Source organism: Styela clava, chromosome 1, assembly GCF_964204865.1.
Source record: "Styela clava chromosome 1, kaStyClav1.hap1.2, whole genome shotgun sequence".
NCBI lineage: Eukaryota > Metazoa > Chordata > Ascidiacea > Stolidobranchia > Styelidae > Styela > Styela clava.
Genome location: NC_135250.1, coordinates 29,702,849 through 29,724,191, shown reverse-complemented (window position 1 = coordinate 29,724,191; position 21,343 = coordinate 29,702,849). Strand labels below are relative to the sequence as shown.

General features: G+C 37.1%; 2 protein-coding genes across 2 annotated transcripts in view; one reads left to right on the top strand and one right to left on the bottom strand.

Moving 5' to 3' along the window:
• The first annotated feature begins 9,280 nt into the window (after positions 1-9,280).
• LOC120334815 (protein MIX23-like) lies at positions 9,281-13,026 on the top strand. Its single transcript, XM_039402319.2, has 4 exons — positions 9,281-9,451; positions 11,260-11,385; positions 11,756-11,902; positions 12,333-13,026. Exons 1-4 carry the CDS (start codon positions 9,404-9,406, stop codon positions 12,435-12,437), a joined length of 426 nt encoding a protein of 141 aa, XP_039258253.2. The 5' UTR covers positions 9,281-9,403; the 3' UTR covers positions 12,438-13,026.
• Positions 13,027-13,668: 642 nt separating this feature from the next.
• The window catches only part of LOC120334755 (uncharacterized), a 34,955-nt gene continuing 27,280 nt past the window's right edge, over positions 13,669-21,343 (bottom strand). Inside the window, exons 11-18 of the mRNA XM_078113311.1 lie at positions 20,809-20,968; positions 19,796-19,925; positions 19,054-19,194; positions 18,267-18,398; positions 17,624-17,714; positions 16,400-16,552; positions 15,510-15,698; positions 13,669-14,079 (exon numbers count right to left, since the gene is read on the bottom strand). Of these exons, the coding sequence (XP_077969437.1) occupies positions 13,942-14,079; positions 15,510-15,698; positions 16,400-16,552; positions 17,624-17,714; positions 18,267-18,398; positions 19,054-19,194; positions 19,796-19,925; positions 20,809-20,968 (1,134 nt within the window). The 3' untranslated portion in view covers positions 13,669-13,941. The remainder of the gene's footprint in view (positions 14,080-15,509; positions 15,699-16,399; positions 16,553-17,623; positions 17,715-18,266; positions 18,399-19,053; positions 19,195-19,795; positions 19,926-20,808; positions 20,969-21,343) is intronic.

Sequence of the window (21,343 nt, the reverse complement as noted above, 5' to 3'; positions counted from 1 at the left end):
CTTATTTCCCCTCTATATTTAAGACCAGTACCGGTTGCTGCTTGTAGACCAGTCCGCCTCATGTATAGACAAAACCTCAACCTAAGACCAGTGTCCAATAAGACTGGCCGTAAAATAGGGCAATTCAAATATTAAAAAATTTGACTAGATGATTGTGACGAAATAATGTACTAAATGGCAGCATTGCAAAATTTTACCACTTGAAAAAAAAAATAAAATTAAAAAAATGAAATAAGAAAAATGACATTTATTATGACACACAAAAAGCAACTTGATTTTTTTTCTTTAATTCAAAACACACAACTATGCCGGCTTCGTGATTCATTTGCCAGTTACTGTATATCTTCGCATATAAGTCGAGTTCAAAAGTTGCCAAACTAGGTGGTCGGCCTCATATACGCATAACTATGATTGCACTCAAACGAAATTATGCTAACTCAATTCCAACCGTTACAACTCGAGTTCTCACGATAAAAGTGCGCACAAACACACGCAAAGCATCGTTTGGTGCACTCTGACAGCGATAACAGTCTGTGATTGGTTACAATAACTTGTCATTGTCATACGCATGATCGATTTGTAGGGTCGGCTTATGTTCGATATTCTTAAATTCGTCGTTTCAGGGCCGTTTTTAGGGGATCAACATATATGCAGGGATATACGGTATTAGTTTTAGATGCATAGAATTGATGGTCATCCTTATGCATATTAATGTACATAGATAAATAAAATGAATTTGTTTGAAACAGACCTATTGAATAATCAAATAGCAAATCAAAAGGTGCCAGTGCTGTGAACTCGACATAAATTAAGGTTTTGCTGTCAAATTGTTTACAACAGCGTTTCTCAAACTTTTTGCCCCCGAATACCTACGCTTTTTATCTCGCTTCGCGCAATACCAAAATGTAATAAATTTACTTTGTGCAACAACTTGCACAATTGGCTTATTACGACATCTTTTAAGGCTTCCATATAAAAGCCAACAATCTATTAAAATTTCGAGAAATTTAGCCTATGATACCAAAATTAAAAAAGATAGCTGTAAACTCAGCAAATGAAAAATTAGGCGGACAGTTGACGATATTGAACGATTGACAAAAACGCCATGCTTTCCAGACTTGCACGAGGCCTGTCCACCTGTTTAGATAGCAATGTCTATTCACCTGTTTGTAGCCAATTGGGAGACAAATTTACAACCCAAAGTCTCCAAAGTACGGCAGATATCGTCATGGCAATCAATTTGGTCTCTGTTCTATGAAACACTCCAGTTTGAAAAACGCTGGTTTACAACATAGAATCCTTGGTACTACCGAAGTATGTGAACCAAGATGGCAGAAACCGGAATGTAGTATGTGTACCAGGTTAGGGTTAGGCCCTATTTTCAGGTACACACACTACGGGAGTTACTTGGATAGCCCCCGAACTCGAACCAGAAATAAAATAGGGGAAATTGGAATAAAATTAGGGTCTGAACCTAACCTGGTACACATACTATGTTCCAATGTCCGCCATCTCGGTTCACATACTTCAGAAGTATAGAATCCTTGTATACAAAACCATGATATGGACATTCTTATCTGTAGCAACATGATACTAAGGTTGTGATGATTATATTTTACATGAAAATGATATATAGAAAAAATGCAGTGGTACATAATTTAAGCCAGAGCTGTGCAACAATTTTTTCGGTTCTCCATATAAACAACTTCAAACATTTAGCTGGGCCAGCAAAATATATGTACACAACAGATTAAAAAACGAGAATATCGGTCAGAGACCGAAGACTTATGGATCGAAAGTTAGGGGATCCCCCAAAACAGCTCTCTTACTCATAGTGACACCTTGTGTCCCATCACTAATTAATTAATAACGTGCTAATTATACGACATAATTCATCCAAAATCAATAGGCTTCTGGTACGACATATGATGAATGCACATGCAAAATCTGGAGCAGATTCAATCTCGCTTTCGTGAGATATCGCGTGCATCTAACAGACATACATACAAATACCCATCAACGTACTTACCGATTAAAATCAATAAGTAATTAAACACAACCAGAGTGCCGAAGTAAAGGCAAGAGAAGAGAATGAAGGTCCCAGGCAAAATGGCAAAAAATTTAACACAGCAACAAGCAAAAATCATTACTCGTACAGCCGGTACTTGTACAGCCTTTTCAAACATGAAATGTCAAACTGTGTTGTCAAGGGCCACACTAAATGGCTTGGCGGGACAGATTGTGGCACTAGTCTAAGCAGATAGAAAGAGTCGATTTAAGTAAGGTCTCAGTCTCAATTCATCCACATAAAAGCAATTATATTCAATCCTGATAGAGGAGTTGCAATCAACTACTGTTTGACTCACTCACTCACAAGTTCCTGTTCACGAAAGGAGAGAATTTTTCAACTTCCGCGTGGAGAGTAAAATTATTGCTTTGACTTCCTGATGAACTTTGAACCATGGCATCCGATGGGTGCTGGCTGACGAGAATTTTCGCCGTAGATTTCACAAAGTCGGGGCGATATTTCTGAAGATAATGATCTATCTTAATATCCAGAGCCAGAGATGCTGAACTGATTTGAGCGATGCTCGTGAGTTGTAATTCAGAGATCCCAATTAAACGGCCAGTGTATCCAAACTCAATCACGCTTTCCATGGCTTCACAAGTCACCTTCCCACCGATTTTAATCGTCGTTTTAGAAATGTTACGGATACGCCGCGAAATCGCAGAAAAGACAATTTTATGTACTCCGTAAATTTTCGGCTTTTTGAGACCATTGTAAATCGATGGCAAAAGCATGATAAAAAAATCGCAATTTATTCCTCGCTGTTGAAGGAGGTACATTGACCACATTGCGTTCATGCAATGTGCCCCATCACTTGTATTTTTGCAATTTTTTTGGATTGCCTCTTCCAAGTCTTCTTCATATAAGGTTTCCCCCCTGTCCATTTCATCGTCAGTATCTATTATGTCTTCTGGGGGAGGAAGTAATTCACTCGGTTCTTTTTTAATGACGGGGGTAATTTTTTCCGCATCGGAAGACCCAGAGCGACGGTTCTTGGCAGGCATAGTTTGCGGAGGATCAGCCATGCGTAAGGGTGTCGACTTTTGTCTGGTATCTCTCAAACTTCCCGATCTGGTACGAGTGCTTGGAGACTGTTTTATAACAATCGAAGGTTCCGAATTCTTCGGGGTGCCGGTAACTGAATCAGGCATTGGGTATGGGTCAGCTAGATTCTGTTGTCTTTGAGACGCTACACCAGTACTCTCGGGATAAGCAGGTTCAGATGATTCTCCCACTAGACTGCTTTCACTAAAATCTTCCGTTTGGGATTCACTAGCGCCATCTTGTGGTAGCTGAACAACAACACCTTTTCCAGGGGTGTCATGTTTTGTATTTTCTGTTTCAGCATTTTTTGATTTTCCTGCCGAGGTGCTTTCTTTAGGATTTTCTTCAGACCCTCTCTCACGTATAAGCTCTTCCATTATTGTGTCCATCGTTTTTTCCGACGCTAATAATTTATTCCCATATTTTTTTGCGCACTCAGCGCATCCTTGAACCTTTACTACACACCAATCGTCTATTCCATTCCAAAAATACCCTCCGAATAAGTTTTTAAAAGTCTTTTCCAAAGACACATGATCGCCATGAGAAATACTAAAAGCTTCATCTCTCCTAGAGTTGGTGAATAGTACTAGTTGTTTAAATCCATTACCGGTAAATAACAATTGATGATAATTATTCAATTCGTACATTCCAAGAAGTGAGTCGACCATTTGCTTTTGCTCGTCTGTGGCTTCCTTCTTGTGTTTATTCGAACTTAAGCGATACATAACGCTCAGCATTATTTCGGTATATTCTCTATCGCTTAGACTGCGTAATTTATCTTCCTGAAATAACAGATCTTTCCAGCAGACTTCAGGTGTCGGTGTTTTTTGTCTCAACAAAATGTACATTTGAGATTTTCCAATGAAAGATAAAACCGTCTTGCCGTCAAAATGCAACAACTTATGCGGCTTCGTTAGCTCCTTTTTCGACTGGGTCAGAGCAAGATAGTCAAATTGTAACAATTCTTGTGTTCGTAGATTAAACGTCTTCTGAAAGGCTTTAGAGATATCATCACGTAATTTCGCAGGTGACAGATTTGGAAGCAATAACACGGATCCCTTGAGGCCATATTTTTCTAATAGATTCCTAAGTCGAATGTCTGGGATAGGTATGATGCTCATGCATTCTATCGGCAAGCAGTAAACATCTCTCCTGTAAAAATTAGGATCCGAATTATGCTTGTCATAAATAGCTTTTTGCATTGTGACTTTTGGAGACATATAGATCGTTTTGGAAGATGCTGATTCATCATTTGATTTTCCTTTATCATCATTGCCATTGTCTCCGGCACCTTGAATCTTTTTTAAAGAGCGTGTGTGCTCTTCAGACCCTTGGTGCAATTTAAACGATTCCATTAACCCGTCTATATTATCACCTCCATTAATGAACCATTTTCTTAAATTATTTTTGATGCAACAGCTGCATCTTATTTTATTGGTATCAACGTCATGATCAATCCATTTGTATTTTTGTTTCGCAACCTCTAAGTTCAGAGATTTCGGTTTTCCATGGAGATCAGACACAACAATATTTTTTCTTATTGGCGGAGCGGGATTTTGGACAAGCTTCGGTGATCTTCTTATCTCTTTTTCGGGCGTATATTGTTTGTCTTTATCATCCATTTCATCTTGTGCAACTTGATCAGCGTACAGATTTTTTTTCTTCATCGTACATTGACGTTTTGGTCGACCAGTTTGACTAAAAAAAGGTTCATTATTCTGTTTTCTTTTCCGAATACCATCCGCGATACTTGTGGAATCATCCTCATCTTCTGAGCTATCGGTGATCTCGATTTTTATCGCTCGATCCCGATTTGCCATGTTTCTTTGCTGTTTGATAATGAGCTATCAAGGTAAGTAGTGTACTAATTACTTAAGGAAAGCCTATAAGAGAAAACAAGATGAGCCAAATTCTTGGAATTTGGATAGCTGGATAGTGTGCTGTATTGTAAAATGATATTAATATAAGCCTCCCCTCTAAATAAAACCTAGTCGATATCGCGAAAGTTTTTTTGACCTAGTCGATAACAAGAAGTCTCTCCTACACATTTTAAATGATTACTCTAAAAGTGTGTAAGAGGAAAATGTGTTATTTATAAGTAAATGGATATCAGCTTTCATATTTAGTATATTTGAAAAACTCAATTAACTACTTTGTAACTCGGTTTTTGATGAATGAAAATAAGACATTCCCCAGAATAAGCTCTACTGTTATTTTTCAAGAAAAATTGAAATAAGACCATGTCTTAATTTCGGGGAAACACTGTACTGGTATGCAAAAAGTTTAGGCTATAAGCAATCGAACAACAAAATACCGGTAATGCATAAACTAATCGTACCGGTACCGCGCGCAATTTCAGCTGAACAATGCTTGAATGCGATGATAGATAAAATTTCCGGAAAAGCTGAAATGAAACGCTCTTCCTTTTCACAATACTGCAATACGGTCGCTATATGGGTAAAATTACGCTTACATGTATGAAATTACCCTTCTTCCCCGTATTTTTTGTAAATACATAGATTTAAAACGTTTTAAATATATTACCGACGCGCGTAAAACCTTAAAACGAATAGAACGAGAATAGTAATTCTCTCAGGACCGGCGTTTTACAACGAGGACAATCAAACAAAAACATCAACAAACGAACAAATGTCATTTTGATTTTACAAACGTAGACAATAGTGGTGGCCAGAGTCCATTTTTTTTTAAAAAAAGTCGATAGTTAAATGTGAACAAAATGCATTTATTCAAATTGAATAAATCTAAAATGTTTAATAAAATTGATTTATCATAAAAATGCATTTAATTAAATATTTTAAATCAAAAATATCAATGTTTTCAAGTTAATGGTAATATGCATCATACCACCACATATTTGAAAGGGCGATTTGAAGTAATCGCTAGTGGGCGGGAAAATGCCACGCTGTGGTTTCGGATTATTTCTTTCAAAAATATCATTTCTTGTCGTTTCAGACTATTTGGTTTGTTATCTGTTGCACCTAGATTCAAATCCTAGTTTGGTAAAAATCTTATCAAATGCATTTAAACAGACCAACTTGAAGCGCCAATTCTAACTCAAAACAACCCAAAGTCCACATGGAATGTGTATTTTTATCCCCAAGCATCGACTTCCTTGTTTATTTCGTCACATTGGCTAATCAGCAAAATGCAAAAAGTGACGTAACAACGCATCCGCTCAGACACTTTTCTCGCTCAGACAGATTTTCAAGCGTAGTCGTAAACGATGCCTCGTTTTCGCATTTTTAAAATCTATTCGTTAGTTTTCAGTTGTGTCTCGAATATTTAAAAATAAATCAAATATTTCAATGATCACTTTGTATTCCTAGAAGTTTCAGGTTAACTGCAGTAATCAAAAATTAGTGCAGAAATAGCTGTGATAGACTAGGCTGAGATTATTTACTGGTGCTTTAAAAAACAGATTGTTGAATATTATGAATCAGAATGATGGTTTAAAACAAAGACCCCATTTTTCAGGCGCCAACTCGCGAAACTATTCTTAAAATAATCCCCGAAAAATCTACAATATTAAAGTATGATAAAAATTTCCCGGGGGTTAAAGGTCGAGAAAAGGTCCATTGCTAACGAACAAAAAATTCTTTAGGACTCAAATTAAAACGTAGTTGTCACTCACAACCAAAGCAATATATTTGTGAAAAGCGTATGTTCAATTTATTCTTATAGTAGCCTAATACCGAATTAATGAATCGGATTAAAATGGAACATGGTAATTCCAAAAGAATAAATCTTCAAAATATTTCATAGTTCAAATCATATAATATCATCAATTAAAATGGCCTCATTGTCATCACATTTATTACATATTATTAGTGCACGACTGAATGTAATTTTTTCTGTTTCAAACCAGTGGTCATCAAACTTTCTTGATCTCGGCGCGGCGGTGTGGCTCATCGTGCTAAGCGTTTGGAAGACGCTCGCCACCGCACCTCTGATTACTCTGCGTGTGTTCACAGGTTTGAATCCCATGCGGGAATGGTTATGTGCGAGAGGATAGCTGATTAAGCTGGACTTCTTGTCGCCGTAGGGTGGTTCATGTAACCGCTGGTCGGTTACGACTACTTCCGCCATCAAGTCCATGATTTCGAAAACAAATAACTAACTTATCCCATACCTGACATGGAATGGTAATCGGACGAGAGGCCGTGGTTAGCCAATCGCCATATGGTTAAGCCGTCTTATCGAATTTCCTCTCCCCCGGGATGAATATGTAAATCCTATCCTTCCAAGGGCTCTCAACCTATGTGCCTACTGACTGATACCTCACCAATCAGTTATTTGTTTGCCACGTTTAAAATAACGAAAAGCCAAAAATTGTGGCCAACGTAAAAGGGGATTTCTGAAGGCCCCAGAGAATCGCTTCATGACCCGACCTTAAGGGCAGGGGCGGATTATGCCCCTTTGGTGCTCTAAGCACTGAAGACTTTGGTGCCCCCTTATGTGTAATTTAATTATAAAAACAACAAGAGAGCTATGCTCAAATATATGTACACGTAGAGTCACATAATTTTGATGACGTCATAGCGAAAAAAAAAGTAATAGCCTTCTGGAGAAAATTTTTATCTTTAACCACTGAAAATTTCAAAGCAATTGGTCCAGTATTCGAAGAGAAAAGCGACTTTTTAAAAACGTGTCAAAGAACAAGAACAACAACAACAACATAATATTGAAACGATCGTTATGTCCACTACGTGTCCAATAAACCACATAAGTGTATTATCCATTAAAAATAATCACAACCAACAGTAAATAAAACAACTTTTACGAACATTTTTAGGTTTTTTAACTGTTATATATAGCCGCTATATATATCGGCCGTTTGCTGCCGATATGATATATCGGCAAACACACAACATCGGGCCGATATAACGGTTGAGCTCTAATCCTGAAGGACTGTGACAATAAAGATTCATGCCTCCAGTCTCAACGTGAATCGGAATACCAAAGGATACAAGTCACAACTGTATTTTGCAATTTTACCGGTACCTAGTAGTCTACCTCAGTCCTCAGGGTGGTTCAAGGTTGCTAGGTTGAAGGACCGCAAAAACTTTTGAGGAGGTCTCGTGGGCCGCAAGTCGGAGAAAACCCAAAAGTGATCGAAATATCGCGAGTTTACTTACTTTTAATTTAATAAACCACGAGAGTTTACCGTTCTAATCAGACTATTATTATGTTGCATGGGTGGCGTTCTTTTAAAGAAGATATATAAAGCCTTCAGGTATTTAAAAATTAATTCCCTAAAATTAACGTTGTATTTTCGGCATCTCGCTCTTGATGTCGCTTCAAATCATTTTCTTTCGTGACAGATATTACTTGAAATCAAATCAGACACTGTGTGATGGACAAGGAAATACGTTTCCGCCGTGTTTTCCTTATGCCACTTTCCTTGTGACAATCATTTTATTACGAATTGTTATATTTGAGTAATTTAAAAACTTGCAATGTGAGCAACATTAGTCAAATAACCACCAAGTCCGTCCAAGTTGGTGTTTCGGGACCTTGCTGAAAAAAACTGGATTGCGCGGCGTTAAATCGGCTCTGCTTTTCGTCACTACTGTCACATGGCCCACGCTTGAAAACAAAGGAGTGTTTTTACTAAAATAAACACACAAAGCATTAGAAAAAAGGGTTTGAATCTCATGATTCAAAAAGAGGGAAAAGAAATTTTTTCAAAACACAATTGCAGCAACAAGGAGAATTATGAAAGAAAAAAAAACATTTTACAAAACGACTCATAAGGCCCATTTCGTGTTCAATAAATAAGTTATACTAAGGAGGGAAAGAGATAATATGGCTTAATTATACGGCACACCACAGCCGACTGATGATTAGTAGCAAATTAAAATTGTTTATTTTGGTGGTATAGTTCTTTTCGTATATATTCAAAACTATGAAAGTCATTTTATAATAGGAAATTCAAAAAGTGGGGCTAATGATCCAAAATAAATAATTAGTTGCGGTCCAAATCCAATACTCGAAAGGTCCGGTTTCGGACCGCGGTCCGCCAGTTGAGTAGCCCTGCTCTAGAGTCTAGATTGTGTGTCCTCTTTACTTATTATATATACTGTGTGCTTTGCAGTTTTCAAAATTAAATTTTGTAATGGTACAAAAATATATAGCCTATATATCTAACTTCTCCGCCGTGCAGTGTTGTACGACTTTACGACTTTTTTTGGCTGTCGCGGATCTGCCGATAGACGCATTGCACGTACGGTAACAGCGTAGCTACGCAGAGGTCGAGTTATTCATTGAAAGATGGCGGCGCCGAGTGGAGTGCCATGTGCGGATATTCAACTTTTTATGGTAAGCTTCATTGCAAAGTTATATAGAATTATAACTATATATTATAGTGTTGCGATTTCCATGCTCCGTAATACTAGACTACTTCAACTTTCTAAAATAAAAAATAGGACGGGATTACACAATTCTTAAAGTAAATTAACCAGGAACAGCCTAAAATATTTCAATTTAATGAAGGAATGAACCTACTAAACTGATAATCAAACAGGGGGCTGCCATATATTCAGTGTTGGGAGACTTGAGTCTATCCAAAGGAATTTTTCCATTTGGTGCTGGTTGATTCACTCTTTTCGCTCTGAACATGTGCAAGAAGCTGGCATACCGTACTACAGTACTATGTTCGGGCCATTCAACAACCCGTCACTGCATTCCTTGTCAACCATCCTTAGTGCATTAATTATTACCATTTAAGCCGAATTGTGACAGTGTTTCTCAATTCCAATCATCTCTCTTGGCACTGGTCCTTCGCATAATCGCATGTTCTGATTACAGGATTACCTGGTACCCGCCATATTAAAGTATTATTTTAAAGGGAACTTGCGCCCTATTTTCGGAGTACTCAATTTCAGTAATGTTCACACCTGTAGTGAGATGATGGGATTGGAATCGACTTGCGAAAAATTAAAATATATATTTTTAGTTGGGCTAATCATGTATTTCGCTCCCAGATGGAGGCGCAGTTCTTATCACTTCATGGCAGCTCCTGCCACGAACGAACCGCGGCAGCTCTTGCCATGGTTTTATAGCGCTATTCAGTATTAACTGTATATTCAGTATTAACAGTATCAGTATTAACTGTATATTCACAAATGAATGTACCAGATTTTAATTGATCATGTAACCCCATGTAATTGATCCTAACCCCAAACCCATCAAAACTGTATCTATAAGAAAAACGTTCCAACTTATCCAGTATTTGTCACCATGAGGGACAGCCCTGTCTTTACGGCCCACCTGCCATGGTTACGGCAGCAAAATTTTACCTGCCATTGGTTTTCAATTTGCTGCCGGGGTAACGGCAGCTCGACATTGGTTTGTGGCAGCTAAAAAGTCAGTCGCCATAGGTTTGGCTGTAGCGGCCATGGTATGGAAATACCGCCATGGTTTTGCGGCATCTGCAGACGCCACAGAATACTTAAAACTGCACTTGCCCAGATGAGCACTCTTTATTTCTTGTAGATGTGTGCAATGCTTCATAATTCCAGTAGTTCTTGGCATTTCAGTGTTTTTGCTTGTGACCTACGCAGTGAGTGCTTGTGAACTTACCTAGAAAAGGGACATAAACTGGAAATAGGATGGAAATTACATATTTATCCCGGGTTACGACCCCCAGTTCATGTGAACCATTCTACGGCGACGCAAATAACCACCGACACTCTTGGTTGGTTGTTCAATGATCTGCGGTCCCCATGGCGACCGCGGCCTGTCGTGTCTGGAGTTGCTTTCTTTCGTTAATTATCCGGGTTACCGGGTCGCTTAATGGCGTCTCAAGTCTGGCTTTTGTTAGTATTTTATGTTTGACTCCTTTCTCATTATGATTTGATATTAGATTCACTCCCTCATAGGTGACGCTGCTCGATAACCATCTCTGGTTTATCGCGTCTCCCTTCACACTGAAATGTAATTTTTTATTTTTCTTAATTTTGTTCGTCAATGTTTACATTCAGTTTGTGATAAAATAAACTACTGACTGAATTCAGGCAATTCTCTTGCACATAATTCAAATCCCATGTAGGGTTATCATTTTCATTATTGTTATCTATCTTTGTGAAGTATTGATTAGAAAAAACAAAATCTGAACCATTTTTCAGGAAAAATTGAAGGAAAGGCGACAAACGGATGACAGAATCATTCACGAACTAAACTCATTATTTCCAAAAGAAGAATTTGCAGGAAAAGTCAATTTCACTTCACAATGCAAAGATTTATATCACACGGTATGTTGTGTTCAATGTTGGTATTTTAAGCAAGAATTTATGCCAGTCCTTGTCGGTCGGTGTACCGGGCTATTCATTGGGAATATGTTGTGTCCTCGTGTATCTGACTACCTGTATGGTTTGCAAGTTTAAATCCAGTTGGGGGATAAATATGTCAACTCAAGAGACATAAATCTGGCTAACTAAACTCATACCTGACATGGACTTTTAATTTGAGCTTACTGTGGTGTGCCGTATAATCAAGCCATATTATCTCTTTCCCCTCCTTAGTATAAATATGAAAATCCTATCCTGAATAGCAAAGTGCAGCTACTTATGTGTTTTCTAGTCCATGTATGATATGCATACATAAAACCTTTGTTATTTTCAGATGAGAACTGGCCACTCTGGCAGAATATATGACATCACAGCATGTATCCAAGAAACAGCTGACAAAGCAAAAAATTTGAAGCAGCAAAGAGATAAAGATCCGGAGAATTATAAAATATCAAAGAATTTAAGGAAAGAACAAGGAAATGTAAGTTTCTGTTTTTGCTGTGTACGTGGCTATAAGGTCAAGGGTTACACCAGAGATGTCTAAACGAACAGGATATCAAAATCTATTCTTAATTAATAACCATATTATATAAAATCTTTTTCAGTAATACATATACTTTGATCTTGTGTGTGTGACTAATGAGTAATGACTCTCATGATTTTTATAATAATTAAGAAAAATTTCAATATCATACAAAAATCTTTAACCTACGAGCATCAAGTCCATGCTTCTGAAAACAAAATAACTGGTTAACTAATCTCATGCCTGACATGATCTGGTAACCAGATGAAAGGCTGTGGTTTGCTCATGATTGGGCCATCTTATCTTTCCTGTACTTCAGGACAAATATAAAAATCCGAATCTGCCGATTACTTTTCTAAGTTCTTATGTCAAACCTTTCATATTATAGCTTCGTCTCTTCCAACAAGAACTCAATGTAGAAGAAATTGTCTGGGAACGAGCGGAGAAAGCTTTTTATGAAAGATGTAGAACGTATTACAAGCCGGACTCTTGACGAAAAGCAAGATGATTAATTTATGGACACAAACTTGTGATAAAACTTTTTGAAAAATCATGCCAATTGAGTTCTGACTGGTTTCACATAATTTAGAGTGCAGTGGATATAAAAATATCAGATGTTTTAGGAAATCACATTTATTTACCTTTTTTCAATTTGTTATGGATCAGAATTGTGATAAAAGCATTTTGGAAGACATCACCAGTCCCAAATCAACCGTTAAGTATGAAATGAATTTTCCTAATTTTGACTGGTTACACTTTTTGATGGTAAGTTTGCTGAATACTGTTAGATTTCAAAATTCTGAATATACTGGCTTTATTTATATAAATGAACAACTACTTATAAGATTTTCATGCCACTTTTTGAAATCACAACACCCATTCTGCAGATTAAAACTGCTATATGCAAATGCTTTAGCGACCATCTAAAAAGCTCACCTCATGTTTAGAGGTTGGCAATCATGGCCATATATCTACTTTTGGCCCTTGTTTGGACTTTTTCTAGCCAGTGTGTGCTATTTTGTTTGTTTTTGTTACCTAATCGCTGGCCACATAAATGATTTCAATAAAAAAATATTGTGATATTTTGGTCTTCTAACTTTTGAGCTATAAAGCATTCTTTTGCTTGTGTCAGGGTTGCACACAAAGAAAAGGGGTGATAGCATTCAGTACTCCTGTAATGTGTGTACCAGGTTCTTGCATGATTCTATTCCGATTCCATCCCTTGATGTAAAGTAGGCGAACAAAATTAGTTACCTCCATATTGAAGCACCGAACATTCAAGTTTAAATCTCTAAACACAGCCTCATTTAATAGTGATCCGACCATTTTAGCCAGGTCCCCAGTCAATTGGTTAGGCAAGGATAGTGGGCGAAGCCTCAACTAAACATTATTTATGCGGATCTTATGACTGAGATACATATTACTTCTATAGTTACTGCTGCTGGCTTTCAAAATTTATCTTTTGTATCAAACTCACCTCTTCCGAGAAACCCCTTCGTAAGCTTATACACATTTGGCTTGGCTGTGGACGCTTAACGTCCAATACAACAACAGCTTTGCCTATCGCAACACTCAGGTTCATGTCAACAACCTGAATCCAATCCTGACCCAAAACCTGATTTTCCCACATTAAAGCATAAGTCAGTATTACGAAAATAAACTCTTTATTCAAAAATTGCATATTTTAATAATATGTTGCATATTGCCTAAAAGCCGAAAGTAAGATTGTGTGATATATGTACTGAAGAGTAATGAAATATATAAGTACTACATACACAACCTTCTAGATCAGGGTGGTCCAAGGTCGTCGGCTCCGCGGGCCACAAATTTATTTTTTTATTGTTCGCGGGCCACAATAGTGCTAAGAATAGATAAACAGTGCAATACAAAATTAGAAGCGGAAGGATATTTGTGGATGCATAATTTCCCACACAAGGTTTGAATGTTTTTTTGGCGTTGGAGTCAAATTAATTAGAACTCAAAAACTGAGTATAAACTTATGAATCCAAGTATTCGATCATATTTTTCAACCACCCGATGGTGTCTTGTATTTTTTGATTTGTGAGGTCTGGAGAAGTTTCAGGGTCAAAGGTCGTTTGAAGAAAATTTAACAAAGATGAGAAATGACCACGGACCTGTGAAAAACGATTTAGTTTTACACACAAGCCTGCAATATTTGCACAATCTTGTTTACGAATGCGATACCCCTACTCGACATACAGGGTGTTCATAAAGTCTTGTTACAATTTCAATTTTGTTATGAAGTCAGTTCTCAATATATCTTAACCAGGTTTGTTTTTTTAATCAGTAATTGTTTAGTATTTTTACTTCATTTAATACATCTGTGAGGGCCAAAACAATATATGGTATCAATATATACGCTTTGCAGTTTTAAAGTATTTTAAGACTTTATGGACACCCTATATATAGAAATGATACTAATCCATCTGATGGTGTTAAATTGAGCTGCTCGACATTCATGGCAACCAACATATACTGCTAGTCTGCTACACAATGGTATTTCAGAGGTTTCCTGTAATTTTGCTCCCAGATGGACGCTCCAGAAGTGTGTGTAACAATATGGAGGTAATTAATTTTGTTCGCCTACTTTACATCAAGTTGTGTAAAGAGACTGAAGCCTATGGGCAGGAGTTATATTCACTTGGCTAACACAGACAGTCCACGTCCACCTACACAGTGCGGGAGTGTGAACTCGCTTTGAGAAAAATGAGTGTAATGCACCACGATTAATCCATATAATTTCATTAGCTCTTACGATCTGTAATGTTGCGTAGACAGGATTCTTCTTTATTTATGAGTGAGCGTCTGTAGCTTCACTCAGAGATGAGTCTCCTTTACTTCTGAGTGAGTGCCCATAACTTTACTCAGAGATGAGTCTACTTCACTTCTCTGAGTGAGTGCCCATAACTTTACTCAGAGAGGATCTCCTTTACTTCTGAGTGAGTGTTCAATACTTTACTCACAGATGAGTCTCCTTTACTTCTGAGTGAGTGCCCGTAACTTTACTCAGAGATGAGTCTCCTTTACTTCTGATTGAGTGCCCATAACTTTACTCAGAGATGAGTCTCCTTTACTTCTGAGTGAGTTCCCGTAACTTTACTCACAGATGAGTCTTCTTTACTTCTGAGTGAGTGCTTGTAACTTTACTCACAGATGAGTCTCCTTTACTTCTCTGAGTGAGTGCCCATAAATTTGCTCAGAGATGAGTCTCCTTTACTTCTCTGAGTGAGTGCCCATAACTTCATTCAGAGATGGGTCCCATTTACTTCTGAGTGATCGCCCACTAACTTTGCTCAGAGATAAGTCTAATGAGAGAGAGATGAGACCCTTACTCCTAATTGAGCGCCTGTGACTCTACTCAGAGATGAGTCTCTTTTATTTCTGAGTGAGCGTCCATAACCTTACTCATGAGTGAGTATCCATAACTTTGCTTCGAGATGAGTCTCTTTTATCTCTGAGTGATTGTCCATAACTTAACCCAGATAGAAATCCTTTACTTCTCAGTTGTGACCTTCTGAGCAATTTTATCTCAAAATACACTTACAGTGACTTCATCCCGTTTGGCAAAAGTCCTCAAAGTTATTTGCAGTTGTTGAAGTTTGCTTAAACAAAGTGGACATAGCTGCAAAGGTTGCGTTAATGCTTCACCAGTAGATGAGCTGGCGTTCATCAAACATTCGAACACATTGCAATGAGAAATCCCAAATACATGACAAGTCTCGTGGCTGATTACCTGTAATGAGAATTCTTAATAGACAAATTAAGCTCAAAGCAGTGGTTCCCAAAATAGATTGACTGGGGGCCAAAATTAGAAGTGGAAGGATATTCCAAGCCGAGAGAAGGGAGCGCAAGGAGCTGATATGGGTATGCATAATTAAGATACTGAATAAAAATTGTTACGAATATACACACATGCTTAAACTGTGATAACGACGTAACAATTGGCAGTATTTAGAACGTTATGAGAAAAACATAAAGTGCTATTTCACTCAAGTTCGGCGGGCCATATTAAATTACAAAAAAGCTGGCAGTTTGGGAACCATTGCTTTAAAGCAGCCCAAATGTGGTAAATGCTTTCTGCATGTTCTTAACAGTCTATCAAAGGAGGTTTGCATGTGCCAAGCAAACGTTTTTGGACACCCTGTATATTAAAAAGTTCCATTGCGGCCCCAAACTGACTATTCTGTCACAATCAATACAGAGTGCATGCTATGTTTTCGAACTCTTCAACAGAGGTTATAAGACTTTGCTTTGGGCATTATCAATTTTTTTAACCCAATCCTCAGACTATTGACAATCCTACAATTTTTGTTTTGGAGGGCATTTGCTCAAAGCAAAGAACATTGACTCGGAGATCAAGGAAATTTATTCTTAGGAATGTTAAAGAGCACCCACTCAAACACTGAAATTTGAAGAAATGAAATAGAAACAAACCTTCATTAATTTCCATAAAACATCTCCATTGATTTCTGTGACATCTTTCATTTCCTGAGGTAGAATTCCTTCCTGTTGACCTTTGAACCCCTTCACATAATTTGGATCAAACCTACCAAAACTTGATATGCAAGCTGAGTGTTGGGAACTACCCTATAAGACAATATGATGATAAAATTGTGAATGGCAAAGAGAATCAGGGGCGGGCAAATTAAGGCCCGTTGGGCCGGATCTGGCCCAATGGAGTGTTTCATCCTCCCACCCTTGTGCCTGCTGTATTACAATTACAACAATAGATTTTATGGATATAAATTTCTGTTGTGTATATCAATGAAAACAAGAGAGCTACGCCCAAATATATGGACACGTCTGTTCGCAGTACAGTACGGTTTACCGTACCGTCAGATCACAGTCTACAAATATATTCACACCAAGCGAAGCAGTACAGTATGACACAAAATGGCGTCCGATGTCCGCAGAACGTTTAATGATGTCATAGCAAACAAAAACAAATCTCACAGAGCTAACAGAAATATTTAAGATGAATAAAAGTAATAGCCTTCTGGGGAAAAATTTTATCTTCAACCACTGAAAATTTCAAAGCAATTGGTCCAGTATTCGAAGAGAAAAGCGTTTTTTTTAATATTTCCACTAGGTGTGTTATTCTGTGTCAAATAACAAGAACAACATAATATTGAAACAATCGTTATGTCCACTACGTGTCCAATAACGAATTGTTGGCTAAAATAGATACTGTGAATCCTCAAGCATTATCAACACCAGGATATAATGTTCAAAACGAGCTAGTCCACATTCTGCTGGTCGGATACAGCTCCAAAAATAAGTCAATACTCGGGGCTTCCGAAGTATGCGAACCAAGATGGCGGACATCGGAATGTAATATGTGTAGTGTACTAGGTTAGAGTTAAGGCCATAATTTTAGGTATAAATACTACGGGAGGCTCTTGGCTAGTCTCCGAACTGATAATAGGACTAAAATTAGGAAAATTGGAAAAAAATTATCGCCTAACCCTACCCTGTTACTCATGTTACGTTCCGATGTCCGCCATCTTGGTTCGCATACTTCGAGAGCACCCAATACTCTGGCACCTGATAGCATTACATTGATTAGCAACTATTCCAAATTCCCATACCAGACCAAGAAAAGGGGTGATATAATTGAGTCACCTTATCGAATGACTGTGAAAAGTGAAACATTCCTACCTGTCCCAATATGAAGTTTAACTTATCGCAAGGAAACATATCTTGCCATGTTAAACCAATGATAGCAAATCCATTTAGTGGTAACTGTTTCCTGAAGAAATGAAAAGTATTAATAAACATGTTCCCAGTGGCTACACGGTAAGGATGGCCAAATCAGATATTTGAATACATACAAAATTGGTTATATTCAAACCAAAGAGTTCTTTATCTTACGAAAAATATGGAAAATTTTTATTCTGCGCAAGAATTGGTTGAAATAGCACAATGCAGAGAATTTTTAAGAGTATGTTGCTGAGTAGCATGTACACTCTCTCTCAAGATTCAAAACGAATATATCGCAAAATATTTGAACCACATATTATTATTTTTTTTTCATTCCTTCAGAACTATGCAGAAATGAGCATTTACTTTCGGTGATACAAACCACATTTAAAAGAAAAAGACTGAACATTTATTTAATCAATGCTACACATGGGCTTGTTTTTGTGCACATTTGCATCATAATGTGGCTGAATATCTGATACCGCTAGTCGCAATTCCTTTCAACGCATAATTTTTATTATATTATAAGTTTTGAGGGTGGTTGATTTTTTTTATTTGAAATTGACTGTATTTGAAAGAACTGTGCTAACAGAATACTTACTGTAGGAATATTAACAAATCTGAAACAAGATATTGAGGTTTTCCAGTCAATTCATGGATTCGATTTCTCGCTTTTATTTCTGAAATACTGACTTCTGGTATATGCCGTATGATGCAACCAGGAAAGAAAGATCTAGAGGAAAAATATATATCCAATGTTCAATTTTTTCTAAGAAAATTTTTTCGCAAGCAGGGCAGGCAATCAGATGTACATATATCTTTACATATAAGCCGATAAAAAACGATAATTTATAAAATTCGCATATAAGCTGTCCCTACAAATCGTAACACGCCGTACGCACCTATCACAGCAAATGGTTGCAAAAGAGAATTAATGAAAATGATAACCATTATTGTTATGTTTTACTTTTATTGAAAACAGAAAGAATTGTCTCCAAATCCTCCACAGTCATATGCGTATAAGCCGAACCTTTAGTTTGGCTTTTTTATCTCGGCATAGATAAGAAGATATACGGTAAGTGAGATTCATCTCGGAACAAAGTTCTGGTCGACCAATGAAATGTCAAGAGCTATGTGTACTGACTCAGAAGTAAGGCGAGTCTGAACCTCTGAACGAGCAGAATCATGATAGTACAATACAACCTTCGTTCATCAATTACTGAACACAGTTCAAAGCAATACTGTTTGGAGAATAACAGCTTCTCCAAAATGCCGTCCTACTTTAGCGTGGCAATTTTAAAATTCGATTGTACTTCGATTGTTGATATTATCGTTTGACAATTTCAACATCAGCATTTTCAAATAAATAAAAAAATAAAACAGCATACTTTATAAAAGCCATTAACAGTTGAAAGAGGGACTCATTTGACCCTTGACATTTGAACTCATGAGTAAACTCAGGAAATGGACCAATAGGCAGGAAGTACAATACAAGTTCAGGAGTCTTCAAGGTTTTCTTGGCAAACATCCTAAATGAAAAAGAAAGCTTGGTTTGAATACACTTGGTTTGAGCACTTAGGCATAATGGAAGATGTACATAATGAACGGCCTTCTCCGTAGACCAGTTGTTAGTCGTTAGATTTTCTCTTGTCTGCCCTGTTTTAGATATTTAAATTTTTTTACTTCGGATATTTACGTTCCATCCTTGTATTTTCAATGTATTTTTTGTATCAATTATACTTTCGCTTTACTATCCATTATTTGACAGGGTTCACCTTACGATAAAGCAGTCTTGTTGGCTCTCCGCTCCCCCAGGATAAACATGTAAATCCTATCTTATTTTTAACACAGAGCGTGAGAGAATAGTACACATCCAACTTATGTATTATTAAATGAGAAGAAAGGAGACCCGATTAAATTTCTTATACAATATATCGACTTGAACAGCTTCATATATGATTTCCATTAGTTATTTTTGAGTTGGGGTCCGAGACTTGACTAGTTCAAACCAGTGGTCACAGCTTAAAAAGTTTAAAAGCCACTGGTAGAGGGTTAAGAAAAGATATATAGCCCAAATCACCTTCTGACTGGCTTTCTATGCAGCATAAAGAATAAAATAATACAACAAACCTATTAATTTTACTTGTTAGCATCTGGAATTTCCAATCAGAAATAGTTTGGCAGGATTCTATGCTCGGACAGTGAGGTAAAAGGTTGTAAAAGTTGGATGAGTATGAAGTTGAAGATTTATTGCCAGGAGCTAAAAAAAATCTGATTATTAGCTGTTTTCCTGGCGCTCCAGAAGTATGTGTGTGTACCAATATGAAGAATTATCTATTATCTACTGACAGTAGATTTTCCTGACGCTCCAGAAGTATGTGTGTGTACCAATATAAAGGATTATCTATTATCTACTGACAGTAGATTGCAAAGATAAACCCATATATGTGTCATAGGCGCAGTTATGAACTCTTCTAATTTTGAATCGTAATTGTGGTATTTGTCCTTGCCCACAGTAAACTTGTACTATATATAAATCAAGATGAATATAAAAAACAGTCCCCAAATCAAAATAAACACCTGATTATGATTAATTTAATTAATCCTATGCTATAGCTAAGCGGACTGGTAATCAGGCAAAGCGCGCCATATAATTAATATTACCTTATCAAATAAAGATTGAAAAATCAATAAAAAAGGTGGACGCCATGAGCCAGTCCTTCAAAAAAAAGTCGCCTCTTACATATTGTTAGATATTATTAATTAATTGTACAGGACAGTAGTTCCCAAACCGCGGCCTGTGAGCCAGTTAAGGCCCGCGTATCGATTTAATATGACCCGCTGAATGTGAGTGGGCCTGTTGAATGTAAGTAGAATAGCTTAACACTTTGTTTTTTTTTCTTTTTGCGTTCTTGATACCACCAACTGTTACTTCATTATCACAGTTTTAAGCATGTGTATATACGTAACAATTCAATCATACTGATACCGGTATCGGCCCCCTGCGGGCACACCACTCACCTGGCTTGCGAATATTCTTTCGCTTCTAATTTTTCACCGGTCCATTTACTTTGGGAACCACTGGTTATGGGCCTCGTTTGGAGCAGAAAGCATAAATAAGCATCAATCATATAAAAACTCACAAGCTTCCTTTCTGCAACATGATCTTGTCCCTTTTTGTTTAAAATTGGAACAAATGTTGTAGAAAGTCTCGTCATTTTTTATCATCGTTGAATTCCCAAGAATTTTCTTCATATTAGAAGTGGAAAACGGACAGGACTTTACAGAGTGTGGCCTGACGTCCTACAGATTAAAAAGAGTCATTACACACAAGAATTTGTTAAAATATTACAAAGTTTTACAAATATTACAAATTTTACAAAGTCTCTGTGAACAAGATTCCCTAAAATATTTTGAAACACTCCAATGGAAACTTTATAAACAAAAAGAGTTAAGGACCCAATGTAGAACCTTGAGGTATACCACAGGATACCCTTTTTCATAAATAAATTCGTCACATAGAGACACAGACCATTTAAAATGCATGGGCTACTACACACAGATAACAAAAGTCAAAATTATCCTGCTCCATATTTTAATAAGAGCAACAACTTTCTCAAAGCAAATACCTTATATTATCAACCTTATATTGTATGGAAAATTGCACACGACAATGAA